The sequence below is a fragment of the Trichosurus vulpecula genome, chromosome 2, assembly GCF_011100635.1.
Source record: "Trichosurus vulpecula isolate mTriVul1 chromosome 2, mTriVul1.pri, whole genome shotgun sequence".
NCBI lineage: Eukaryota > Metazoa > Chordata > Mammalia > Diprotodontia > Phalangeridae > Trichosurus > Trichosurus vulpecula.
Window position 1 is genome coordinate 130,815,727 of NC_050574.1, and position 13,925 is coordinate 130,829,651.

Genomic DNA, 13,925 nt, shown 5'->3' on the forward strand with positions numbered 1-13,925 from the left:
TTCAATTACTAAAAAAAATTATCTTACTGAGTTGGAAAATATAATAACAAAGTCCATTTAGAAGAACAAAAGGTCAGGAACTTCAAATAAACCAGAGGAAAAAAGATATAAAGGAAGCTGATCCAGTAGTATTAGATTTAAATCATACTATGAGGTGAGAGCCTTGTTGAAGTATAAAATGGATAATTTTGATTTTCATTTAAATTAAAATGTTCTTGTATAAATAAAGCCTCTGCAGCCAAGAATAGAAGGAATGCAGAAAACTGAGTAAAAACTTTCATAGACAATATCTCAGATAGACTGGGACTGGGCTGGAATATTGCTGTGGTGTAGGGAATCATGAGGTGTTTGATTTAGAAAAACATGGAAAAACTTGGGACTTATGAAGAAAAATGCTATCCACCTTCAGAGAAACAAATGACAAGCAGAAAGAAATAAGCATAGTATGGTCTAACATATAGGTGTATGAGTGTATATGTGTACATATGTATATGTTTTTAGATATCTCTGTATATGTATAGTATGTGTGTATATATGTATATGTGTGTACATATACTTACATATGTACACACACATATATCCATACTTCATTGTAGCGGGGAGCAGGGAAGGAAGAAAAAAAAAAGTAAAGTAAAAAATGCATACCAAAGAACAGAAGAAAACCTACAAGGAAGCAAAAAAAGCTGGGCAACTTTGAAAACAATGTATAGTATTTATTATATAGGTCTCCTTGAAATGGAAATGTATTGCTTTATATTGAATCCTCTCTTATGTTTTGCAGTGTATATGGCAATGTTTTTTTTTCTCTTCTTATTTTGTACTTATGTTTAAAATAAACTTAAAATCTTAAAAAAAAAGGCTTTGCCAAGTACAAAAAGTTGTGTTTTATTTTTCTTGAAAGAAACAAACTAACAAAAAAGCTAAAAGCATAATTTCACTCCATTATGCTCTAATTGTTCTGGCATTTGGAGTATTTGTAAATCACCATTATGGGCTGATGCAGTCTCAACATTTCTTGCTAATTGTTAAGTATAGAGAGGAGGGGAAAAGTCTGTAGGCTGTTTCAGGTAAATAAGAGTATTGGATCTGGTATAAACTATGGGAAATATCAATTTTTTGATGTGCAAGTGAATTTCCTCTAGAGAGGGTCACTTTACCATCTCAGAAGCAAACAAACAAGACTGGCAGGATTCCTGTAAGGCAGAGATGTGTGCCAAAAATGAAGAATGGTAATATCCTTTAAAGGGTTCAAATACTATTCACCACAGCAAAGAGAAGGCTTACTGTTACAACTTGAAACTTCAATGGAATTAAAGTTCTTCATAATTTCCATTCCCATCTTGGACCTTCAAGAGACAGGAAGAGAAATTACCTTTTAGTCTGGCATTCAAAAAGAAATGCTACACCCCAAGAGCCAGACTCTTCAGAGTTTCTAACCTCAACCACTTTCATCTAAAGGGTAGGGACAGTGGAAAAGTGGGGTGTGGAATTGGAGGACTGGGGCTAGAAGTCAAGCTCTCTGTAAATTACAGCTACAATTTCAGGCCATTTAGCAAATGTTCACTTCTGATCAAGGATGGTGATTGCCTATATGATAGATTCATCTCAAAGCCTATTCAGCTCCACCTTCTAAAAAGCAACTCCATATAAAATCCTAACACAAAAATGCTTTCATAGAAAGCCCTTGGGGGCTCCAAAAGGGTTTATTTACCTGACAAAGAGTCTCTTCTCTAGGTTGCTGAGATAAGAAACTGCCTTATTCTTAGATTTCAGGTAGGTCAGTGCATCACAGGACACTTGTGGAGGTTTCACACAGTAGAAGGCTTCTTGGTCTCGAGGGTCCAGGTACTGACACAGTTCAGCAGTTGTGTTTAAAACAAGGCCACATTCAGTGAAGACCCGGGATGAGCCACTGGCAAACTGGCCTGTGAAAATCACCTTATCATAGCTCCTATTCCTTGCTCTCCAGAGGGCAGACACCCCTTCACTGGGGTGGATGAGCAGAAGAGACACAGAGATTCTGCCCACCCAGAATAAAGTGAAGCTGACAAGGTAGGTGCCATTGTTAAAGTCAGTCACTCTTCCTGAAGCCCCTGCCTTTAGATCTGGGGAAGAAATCCTGGCCATTAAGAAGTCCCCTCCATATTTCTTCCTTTGCCCCAAGAAGTCTCTCACCTCCAGGAGAATATCTAGCTGATCCCCTCTGCAGTAGGTGGTTTTGGCATTAAAGATAGTGGCCACACTGTGGGCTGCACTCGTGGTGCTGCTGATATGAGAGAATGGCCTATGTGGAATGAACTGGTCTAGCCGCTCCCTGATTTTTTTAATTTGCAGATCAGCTTCTGTGGGTGCTGTGGCTTTGGTAAATGGTACATCAGGGCACAAGGGTTTCTTGTCACAGTGATACAAGGAGATGAGAAATTCTAATGCAGGACAAAACTGAAACAAGAAACAAACCACAGAACCTGGATTTACTTTATGTGAATATCATTTGGCATGAATTTTGGTGGATCAAAAGGGGTGAATTGATTGGCTAGCACTCTTATGGGTCAGGGCCACCCCTTAATTATAGACCTCTATAGGGAGTCTTCATCACAGGGGCAATCTCTTTCCCAATGGACTTGTGCTGTTCAAATAAGTTACGGACACAGATAAGTTAACAAATAAGTTATGGATATATGTTGCCCTGGGTTGTGCCTCAGTCCATCCACTGTCAGTTCTCTAGGTGCATGGCCATACACACAATCCCCTTCCCCCCAAGAGTTTAGAACTTGGGGTTATTAAAAAGACAAACTTAGGTGAGTACTGTCTATGACTGTCCCTTCTCTCTTTCTGGAAGGCTGGGTCCCTGAATTCTTCAGGACTGCAACAGTCAGGAAATTCCCCTTTCTCCTCTCTAGGACTCTGGGTCTATAAATTCTCTAGTTTGTTGTTGCCTAAGAAGCAACCCTAAGGCTAGTACAGCTCAGAAATTTCCCTATCTCTCTAGTTGGGTTTCAGGAACTCTTGACTCATGACCTAACAGTTCCCCTCTCCTAGAACCACACAGTTAAGAACCCATATCAATTACAATATTTCTCTGCCACTTCCTCTCCAGGGCTGAGTCCATTAATTTACAATCCAAGTATTTGGGATCCAGGAACAATTGATACTACACTGTTGTTCAAGCTGCTGTCATCTCTGGAACTAAAGTCAGAGGTCAATTAGTACATGTTGGAGGAAGGGGGTGATGGGAAATGGGGGATAAAGTTATATCAATACACAGGTTCACTCCACCCCGCTCCCTCCAAGGATCACTCTAAGTTTTTAATCTGTACTCAGATCTTCCCAGTCCTTTCTGTAAATGGAAAAGGACCAAAAACTCAAAACTCCTTTTTTATATGCTTAGCCTTGAGGGATGTCTCTACATGTACCAACCCATCTTAGGATAATATATTTAGATCTAGAAGGTAAAGAAAATCAATTCATACCCAACAGATTCACACAAATCAAATATGATTGTTCATTTCTAATCATTAAGACTGAACCACTTATCTTTAATGTTCAATGTCCAGAAGTGCCCAATTGTGGTGTTCCCATTCTCTTAAGGGAACTTCAATCCATATACCAAACAAAGGCTCACCACCCTGTAATTTCATCAAATTGATTGTGGGGAAGGAGAGGAGTCAGCTTCCAAAAAAGTGCTCCTTTAAGTGTATATGGGCAGTGACAACTAGATGGCAGTGGATAGAGCTTTTAGAATTGGAATCCTGAGTTCAAATCCAGTCTTAGACACAATAGCTGTCACTTAATCACTGTTTCCCTCAGTTCCCCCTGCTGTAGAATGGAGATTATAACAGCATCTTCCTTCCAGGGTTGTTGCAAGGATCAAATGAGGCAATATCTGTAAATGCTTAGCACGATGCCTGGCACATAGTATGCACTTAATAAATGCTTGTTCCCTATCCTAAGTCCAGGCACTAGAGGAAAACAACTCTAGCAGGTGATCTGGTAAGGAACCATGGCTGGATGAGGCATCTATTCTAGATCATGCTTTGTTTCAACAATTCGGCTAGCAGCTATTGTGGGGGCTGTAAAACCAACAACAACCAGCTCACAGAATGCTGCAAGCTGGATTGTTGAAGCAAATGGCATAGTCGGCAGGATCTGCATTTTAAAACGAAAGTGATTTGGGGTATTGGGGTGACTAAATGTTTCCCAGTTTTTGGATTACTCTATGTACTTGGGGTGGCTATGGTTCTGTGGAGCCCCAGGAGCAACAAAGACCTGAAGGAAAACAGGCTAGTGGTTTCCCAAGAGCCCAGAGCAGGGCCCCTGGAAGATAATCCCTCCTTTCAAGGGATTAAGTTGATAAGCCTGGCCCCGGAGGACTGTGCTGAAAGGGTGAATGTTTTGAGACTATATTGTATTTGGAGTTTTGAAACAGGAGCAGAGAACAGCCTTTCTACAAACTTGAGAGAAAAATCAGAGAATGGCCTTTGTGCGGATTTGGCAGGAGGGGCTGGTGAGGAGAAAAAAGAAGCAGATGGCAGCTGCCGAAATATTGACCCAGGCAGAGAAGAAGACTGCCTGCATGAGAACTTTGGAAAAGTTAAAGTGGTGAGTTGCCTTCCAGCTGACTTTGGTGAGATGAGTACAAAGGTGGAGAACTGCCTACATCAAGATCTGTATTCTGGCAGAAGCCAGAAGAGACCAGCCAGAGCTAGAGGACCTGGAATCCAGGGGACTGGAATTCAGCCCTGGGGCAAGATGGAAACTTTGCAGCACGGAGATGTGTGCCTTTTTTCAGCCTCCCCCTGGGCCTGTTTGGGACCCAGGAGGGAGGGGCGGATTTATCTATGGTGGGGTGGGGGAAGTGCCTTGGACCCCCAGGGACCCCACCCTGTTGGCTTTATTGCCCAGCCACCCCTCAGGATTTGGAACTGGGGACTGGAACAGCATGGGGAGAACATACCCCCAGTAGAACTTTATTTGGACTTTTTCTTTGAATTGGGACTTTGGGTGCCAAGTGGAAGCCTGCAATGGCAGTTTGGGGAGAAGACATCCTCAGGAGAACTCTGTTTGTTTGTTTGCTTTAGGACTTTACTAACTAAAGCATGCCTGTGCCTGAGGGTACTGGGAAAAAGCCTGCAATGGCAGTGTGATGCTGAAGAAGTACTTTATTTGGACACTGTATTAGCTAAAGAGATTAACTTGCTTTGACCTAGGGGTGGACATTTGAATTGTAAACAAGTATTTCCGGAATGATTGATTGAAGAGATTAACTTGCTGGGAACTAGGGGTCGATCATGTTTGTATTGTAAACAAGTATTTGGTAATGACACTGAATGATATGTTTTGCTTTGTTGTGAATGATATGTTTTAGTTTCCTGCTTGATTGGATCACGATGTAAAATGGTTCTATTTGTTCCAGGATCCATGGCCATTTAATTTAGATTTTGGTTAGGCCATGTAACCTGGAAAGGAGTGGAGTGTATTGGGGATCCTTGAAGAGTCTGGCCTTTGTTTCCTTTGATTAATTGGTGTCCTTGATTGAGTCTTACTAGGTGCTAAGCCCCAGCCCCAAACCCCTATCTAGGTGCTAAGCCTATGTGAGTGTGAATTGGTAACTAAGGTGGGACCCCAGGTGGAGCCAATGAAGGGAGGTGCTAACACCAGAGCCAATCATAGGAGCCTAAGTTCTGGTCACCCAGATGACATTTGATGATGTCTGAAACTGTATAAAAAGAGAAGACAGAACTATTTGCTTGGGGCTCTCACTCTTGGTGGCAAGCTGATGTGGAGACTCCAGGCAGCTGTAGTTAAGAGCCCCACAGCTTGCCTGGATGTTCGGACTTGGTTAAACTCTGGTAACTGTGAATTGGGATATGAATCAGATAAGGTCTGTCTGTTGATATTTGTAAATTGTTTGTATTTGCTCTGAAGTTCAGGGTGCTGAACTAAGTGAATGATATTTGTATGCTGGATTAAAGTAAGCTTGTTAACCCCTTAACGTTGCTTTCCTTAGTAAAGCAGATCAAAAGGACCTGGGCTTGCAGCATTCTGTGAGCTGGTCGTTGTTGGTTTTACACCCCCACAGCAGCTGCTAGCCGAATTGTTGAAACATCCTGCTACTAGCCCCAGCACCATTGGAAATTGATAGGAGCAGGTTAAATTCAAGGATGGAATTTGGAAATCAAGGGGATGCTACTAAACAAGCTGTGAAATATGATTGTGATGGAATATTATTTTGCTAAAAGAAATGACAAGCAGGATGATTTCAAAAAAACCTGGAAAGACTTACATGAACTGATACAAATTGAAGTGAGCAGAACCAGGAGAACATTGTATAAAGTAACAGCAATATTGTACAGTGATCAGCTATGAATGGTTTAACTATTCTCAGCCATACAATGACCCAAGACAATCTCAAAGGGCTCGTGATGAAGCATACTATCTACCTCCGGAGAAAGAACTGACATTGTCTAAATACAGACTGAAGTATGCAATCTTTCGTTTTTTTCCTTTCTTCCTTTCCTTTATTCTTTTTTTTAATTTGACTCTTCTTGTACAAAAATGACTAGTAATGGAAATATTTTACATGATTGCACATGTACAACCTGTATCTGATTGCTTACCATGAATAAAATTAAGAATTCAAAATTTAAACAAAAATAGTTAAAATTGTTTTAACATGCAATTGGGGGAAATAAAATTTATATATTTTTTTAAAATTCAAGGACAGGAATGTTTCCTCATTAAAGGCCTTAATCTCTTGGATCACAGGTCTAGATTGAATTGCTTGCATTCTTTAGTAATCCAACTAATAGATCAGTTCCTTATTTGCCTTCTACCTTCTTCAAGCCCTAACACAGCTGTGTCATATTCAGAATAATGTAGAAGTAAGCCATCAACAATCCACATCAAGCAGATGGTGTAGGTGGCTTTCGTCATATCCCTGTAAGGAAGAGTAGGAGCTTACTCATCACATGCTGATGATAATGTCAACCCAAGAGTTGAGTGTATTCCTCTCCTGAGGAGAAGATGGCAGAGTATGGATCCAGAATCAAGGGAGTTTCACCAAAGATCAGTCTCAAACTAGAGTTGCTCTAGAGTAACAATATCCAGAGGTCTGAAGTATAAATAGGAAGTTGGATGACAGAGAGGAGATGCAAGTTGAGGTGATCAGTACCAGATTAGAAGGCAAGATCAATGGAGTATAGCTAAGTTGACTATTGGTTGGACTCCATATTTTTCTTTCAATTCTGTCTTTTTATCCTAATAGTATGTATCCTCTATTCTTGTGTGTCTTCACTTTATCCATATCAGCATGCAAAAACAAGATCCCTCCTTGGACTGATATATTAGAAAAGCCTTGGAAATGGACCACACATATACCCTATTTTAAGAGTTGGTAGACACATTAAGCTGCTAGAATGAATCAAGTTGACTCAGGCTTCTTCAATTCTATTTAAAGTCCTGGTGTTAGATGCTCTTTGTTGCCCATTTCACTGGCAATGTTTTGGCTTGCAACTCCAATTTCATCACTGCCCTCTAGATGTTACTGCTTTGAACTACACTATGTCACATGGAAATATACTTTTGCCGCTGGCTCATTTGAATTTGTTTTGATTTACTGGATTGTTTTGCTCTGCCTTGGATAAGAATCCCAATCAATTGTCCCAAACCATCAGATCCAGGACCCAGAGCTTGGGACACTGAGAGGCCTTGTTCATCATTTCTCACCTAACCAAGCCAAGTGATTCCAGCTGTCCTGTCCAGAGGAAACCTACTAGCCACAAATAGACAGAGGCTCACAACATTCTTTGTGAGGGGTCCTCTCTATCCTAATCTTATAAGGACATGCAGAGAAGGGAGAGACTGTGGTAGACGGTCAGTTCCCTACAGGCATCTTGGAACAAAGAACTCAGACTGATTCAGCTATTTCTAATCACCTATTCGAGTAGTGAGAGAAGTTCCAAAAGGTCTATTCTTGCCCCAATTTCTTCTCCCCATGCCTCATAGAAAACAGACACTGCAAGATCTTTTCCCCTTTTTTCTTTTTCTTAAAGCTATTTCCTTTATTCTGATTTTTGCTTCATATGAAAAGTCATGGTTAGTCATGAAGGTTTATATTACATTAGAGAAAGGGGGAATGGAGAAAGACAAGAGTTACCTGAAAATACACACAAAATTTAAATTAGGGAAGAGAACTAAACCTTTGCCTAGCTATTAATTTTCCAAACTCAAGGCTCTGAGCTGTTATTTGAAAACCCAATTTTCACATTAAAAATGTCTTTAAATCAGTCACAGTGAACTAATGTTTATTAAGGTCACTCCTGTTATGTGCCAGGCCCTGTGTTAAGTGTTGCAATAGAGATCTTGACATTGCTTTTCCATTTTTGTATGCTATCCTCTTTCCAGTTTCATTCTTGCACTTGGATACACAAAAAGAAAATCAACTTCAAAAGTGCAAGATGGGACACAGGAGGGGGTCAGAGCCAAGATGGCAGTTGAAAAGCAGGGACTAGCATGAGCTCCTCCCCGAATCCCTCCAAAAACCTATAAAAAATGGCTCTGAACCAATTCTAGAACTGCAGAACCCACAAAATAGCAGAGGGAAGCAGGGCTCCAGCCCAGGACAGCCTGGATGGTCTCTGGGTGAGGTCTGTCCCTCAAGGAGCTGGGAGCGGAGAGGAGCAGAGAGCACGGACCAACCAGACCAGGAGTGGGCGGAGCATGCCCTAGCGCCCTGAATCAGTGAGCTGCAGCAGTTACCAGACTTCTCAACCCACAAACACCAAAGACAACAGAGAAGGTTAGTGGGAAAAGCTGCAGGAGTGGAAAGAGTTCCCAGTTCGGCTACTGCCCCGGGGGCAGCAGAGGAGGGGCAGCTACAGAACTACAGCTGCAGTTGCTTCCGGCTCCAGGCCCACCTGGTGGGAGGAATTAAGTGGCAGATCAGAGCAGGAGTGAAGAGCCTGCTGAACATCTAAGTCCAGTCTGGGTTGGGGGTTCTTGCAGAAGGAGGAGTGCTGGTGTGGCAGAGCTGGCTTGGAACATAGAACTCTTTAGTCTACAAGCAGTCATACCCTGCTGAAAAACTCAAGGGTCAAGTTAGTTGGTTGGGAATATGGCCAGGCAGCGAAAACACACCCAGATTCAGCCTCAGACTTTGGAATCTTACTTTGGTGAAAAAGAAGACCAAAACATACAGCCAGAAGAAGTCAACAAAGTCAAAGAGCCTACAACAAAAACCTCCAAGAAAAACATGAACTTCTCTCAGGCTATGGAAGAGCTCAAAAAGGATTGGCAAAAGCAAGTTACAGAAGTAGAGGAAAAATTGGGAAGAGAAATGAGAAGGATGCAAGAAAATCATGAAAAACAAGTCAATGACTTGCTAAAGGAGAGCCAAAAAATGCTGAAAAATACACCGAAGAAAACAACACCTTAAAAAATAGACTAACTCAAATGGCCAAAGAGTTCCAAAAAGCCAATGAGGAGAAGAATGCCTTGAAAGGCAGAATTAGCCAAATGGAAAAGGAGGTCCAAAAGACCACTGAAGAAAATACTACCTTAAAAATTAGATTGGAGCAAGTGGAAGCTAGGGACTTTATGAGAAATCAAGATATTATAAAACAGAACCAAAGGAATGAAAAAATGGAAGACAATGTAAAATATCTCATTGGAAAAGCCACTGACCTGGAAATAGATCCAAGAGAGATAATTTAAAAATTATTGGACTACCTGAAAGCCATGATCAAAAAATGAACCTAGATATCATCTTTCAAGAAATTATCAAGGAGAATTGCCCCAATATTCTAGAGCCAGAGGGTAAAATAGAAATTGAAAGAATCCACAGATCGCCTCCACAAATAGATCCCAAAAAGAAAACTCCTAGGAACATTATCACCAAATTCCAGAGCTCGCAGGTCAAGGAGAAAATACTGCAAGCAGCCAGAAAGAAACAATTCGAGTATTGTGGAAACACAAACAGAATAACCCAAGATCTAGCAGCTTCTACATTAAGAGATCAAAGGGCTTGCAATAAGATATTCCAGAGGTCAATGGAGCTAGGATTAAAACCAAGAATCACCTACCCAGCAAAATTGAGTATCATGCTCCAAGGCAAAATATGGATTTTCAATAAAATAGAGGACTTTCAAGCTTTCTTAGGGAAAAGACCAGAACTGAATAGAAAATTTGACTTTCAAACACAAGAATCAAGAGAAGCATGAAAAGGTAATCAAGAAAAAGAAATTGCAAGGGACTTACTAAAGTTGAACTGTTTTGTTTACATTCCTACATGGAAAGACGGTATGTATGATTCATGAGAACTCAGTATTAGGGTAGCTGAAGGGAATATTCATATATATGTATATATATATATGTTTATGTATAGATATGTATATGTAAGTGTGTATGTATGTATATATGTATGCATATATATATATATATATATATAGAGAGAGAGAGAGAGAGAGAGCGCGGGCACAGAGTGAGTTGAAGATGAAGGAAAGACATCTAAAAGAAAGAAAATAAAATTAAGGGATGAGAGAGGAATATATTGAGAGAGGGAGATAGGGGGAGATAGAATGGGGTAAATTATCTTGCATACAAGTGGCAAGAAAAAGCAGTTCTGTAGGAAGGGAAGAGAAGGCAGGTGAGGGGGAATGAGTGAATCTTGCTCTCATCAAATTTGACCTGAGGAGGGAATATCATACATACTCAATTGAGTAACTTGTCCCACAGGAAAAAAGGAGGAAAAAAAAGATAAAAAAGGGGGGGACAATAGAAGGGAGGGCAGATGGGGGTGGAGGTAATCAAAAACAAACACTTTCAAAAGGGGACAGGGTCAAGGGAGAAAATTCAATAAAGGGGGATAGGTTAGGAAGGAGCAAAATATAGTGAGTCTTTCACAACATGAGTATTGTGAAAGGGTTATACATAATGATACGCGTGTGGCCTATATTGAATTGCTTGACTTCTTAGGGAGGGTGGGTGGGAAGGGAAGAGTGGAGAGAATTTGGAACTCAAAGTTTTAAAAACAGATATTCAAAAACAAAACAAAAAACGTTTTTGCATGCAACTAGAAAATAAGATACACAGGCAATGGGGCATAGAAATTTATCTTGCCCTAAAAGAAAGAAAGGGAAAATGGGATGGGAGGGGAGTGGGGTGACAGAAGGGAGGGCTGACTGGAGAACAGGGCAATCAGAATATATGCCACCTTGGAGTGGGTGGGAGGGTAGAAATGGGGAGAAAATTTGTAATTCAAACTCTTGTGAAAATCAATGCTGAAAACTAGATATATTAAAGAAAAAAAAGTGCAAGATGGGCTGGAGAGTAGCTTTATGAAAAAAGCTGGGGATTTTAGTGGCCTCCAAGCTCAATGAGTCACTAGTGTGATACAACAGTCAAGAAAGCTACCACAATATCAGACTACATTAAGAAGGGCAGAAGTTCCTGAAAATGGAAGTGATGATCCCACTGAGCTCTATTCTCAATCAGACCTCATCTGAAGTTTAAGAAGAAACATTGACAATGAGGATGGTGAAGGGCCTTAAGTCCATTGCATATGAGGTTCAGCTAAAGCAGGTAAGATAAAAAGTTTGACAGGGACATGACAATTATGTTTGAGTATTTGAAGGGCTATGGGTTTGAGGAGGAATTAGACTTGTCTTGTCTGGCTGAACCAAGAACAGTTGGTAGAAAATGTTCTGTAAATATGTTTTCCCTTACTGTTTTTAGCTATTTAATGAACCGATAATTCTCATAATTTTCCATCTGTAAGACTTTAAGTCTCTGAAAGACTTTACAAATGAGTTTATATCATAAATTGATATTACTATTAGATACTACTTGCCAAGGAGATCAACTGGTCCCTGGCTAGGGCAATTTCTAGGATCATGGTAATACCCATTTGTGGCAATTGCTTTATAGTAATTCATTAATGGATCCATTAATTCAACAAGCATTTATTAAGTGCCTACTGAATAAACATTGTTTTATGCTTCTCATCAACATTTTTGCTTATCGTTCATTTTTTAATATTTTATTTTTTCCAATTACATGTAGAGATAAACTTTAATACTCATTTTTTTTTAAAAATTCTGAGTCTAAATTTTCTCCCTCCCTCCCTCACCTTCTTCCCTAAGGCAGTAAGCAATTTGATATGTTACATATGTTCAATCATGTAAAATATTTCCATATTAGTCACATTGTGAAAGAAGAAACAAACCACAAAAAATTGAAAAAAAGTGAAAGTAGTATGCTTCGATCTGCATTCTGACCCCATGAGTTTTCTCTCTAGATGTGAATAGCATTTTTCCTCATGAGTCCTTTGGAATTGTCTTGGATCATTGTATTGCTGAGAAGAGCAAAGTCATTCATAGTTGAATGTTCACCTGGTCCTGCTCACTTCACTTTGCATCCATGTAAGTCTTTCCAGGTTTTTTTGAGAGCATCCAGTTTATCATTTGTTATAGAACAATCATATTCCATCATAATCATATACCAATACCAACTTATTCAGCCATTCCCCTGATGGACTGATGGATATTCCCTCAATTTTTGTTTTTTTATCTCTTTGAGATACAAACCTAGTAGAGGTATTTCCAGGTCAAAGGGTATGCACAGTTTGGTTGTCCTTTGGGCATAGTTCCAAATTGCTCTCCAGAATGATTGGGTGAGTTCACAATGTGCATTAGTGTCCCAATTTTATTTTCCTTTTCCATTGTATTAGCCAATCTGATAGATGTGGGTTGGTACCTTAGAGTTGTTTTAATTTGCTTTTCTGTAATAAGTGGTGGTTTAGAGCATTTTTTTCATATTACTAGAGATAGCTTTGATTTCTTGATTTTTGATATCCTTTGACCATTTATCAGTTGGGGAATGACTAGTATTCTTATAAATTTGACTCAGTTCTCTATATATTTGAGAAATGAGGCCTTTATCGCTTATTGTAACAATTGTTTCCCAGCTTTATGCTTTCCTTTTAATCTTGATTGCATTGGTTTTGTTTGTGTAAAACCTTTTTAATTTAATATAATTAAAATTATCTGTTTTACATTTCGTAATGCTCTCTGTATCTTGTTTGGTCCTATATTCTTCACTTCTTCATAGATCTGACAGGTAAATTTATCCATGCTCTACTAATTTGTTTATGATATCACCTTTTCTGTCCAAATCACATACCCATTATCGTGGTATACAGTATAAGATAATTGGTCTATACCTAGTTTGCACCATTCTGTTTTCTAGTTTTCCCAGCAGTTTTTGTCAAATAGTAAGTTCTTGTCCCAGAAGCTGGGGTCTTTGGGTTTATCAAACACTAGGTTACAATGGTCATTTACTACTGTGTCTTCTGAACCTAATCTGACCCAGAACTCTTTTGTTAGCCAGTACAAGATCGTTTTGATGATTGCCATTTTATAATAAAGTTTGAGATCTGGTATAGCTAGGCTACCTTCCTTCACATTTGTTTTCATTAATTCCCTTGATATTCTTGACCACTTTTGTACTTACAGATGAATTTTGTAATTTTTTTCTAGCACTACAAAAATTTTTTTGGTAGTTTGGTATGGCACTGAATAAGTAAATTAATTTACATAGAATTGTCATTTTTATTATATTGGCTTGCTTTGTCCAGACACAATTGATATTTTTCCGATTATTTATTTCTGACTTTATTTGTGCAAAGTGTTTTGCAATTGTGTTCATATAGTTCCTAGGTTTGTCTTGGCATGTAGACTTTCAAGTATTTTATATCCTCTACAGTTATTTTAAATGGAATTTCTCTTTCTATCTTTTGCTGCTAGGTTTTGTTGGTTAAATATAGAAACACCGATGATTTATATGGGCTTATTTTATATCCTGCAACTTTGCTAAAGTTGTTAATTATTTCAAGGAGTTTTTTAGTTCATTCTGTAGGATTCTCTAAGTAT

General features: G+C 39.3%; 1 protein-coding gene across 1 annotated transcript in view; it reads right to left on the bottom strand.

Moving 5' to 3' along the window:
* The window catches only part of LOC118836747 (NXPE family member 4-like), a 140,077-nt gene that overhangs the window by 28,109 nt on the left and 98,043 nt on the right, over positions 1–13,925 (bottom strand). Inside the window, exons 2-4 of the mRNA XM_036743937.1 lie at positions 9,516–9,590; positions 1,712–2,439; positions 1,285–1,346 (exon numbers count right to left, since the gene is read on the bottom strand). Coding sequence (XP_036599832.1) covers positions 1,285–1,346; positions 1,712–2,439; positions 9,516–9,590 — 865 coding nt within the window. The remainder of the gene's footprint in view (positions 1–1,284; positions 1,347–1,711; positions 2,440–9,515; positions 9,591–13,925) is intronic.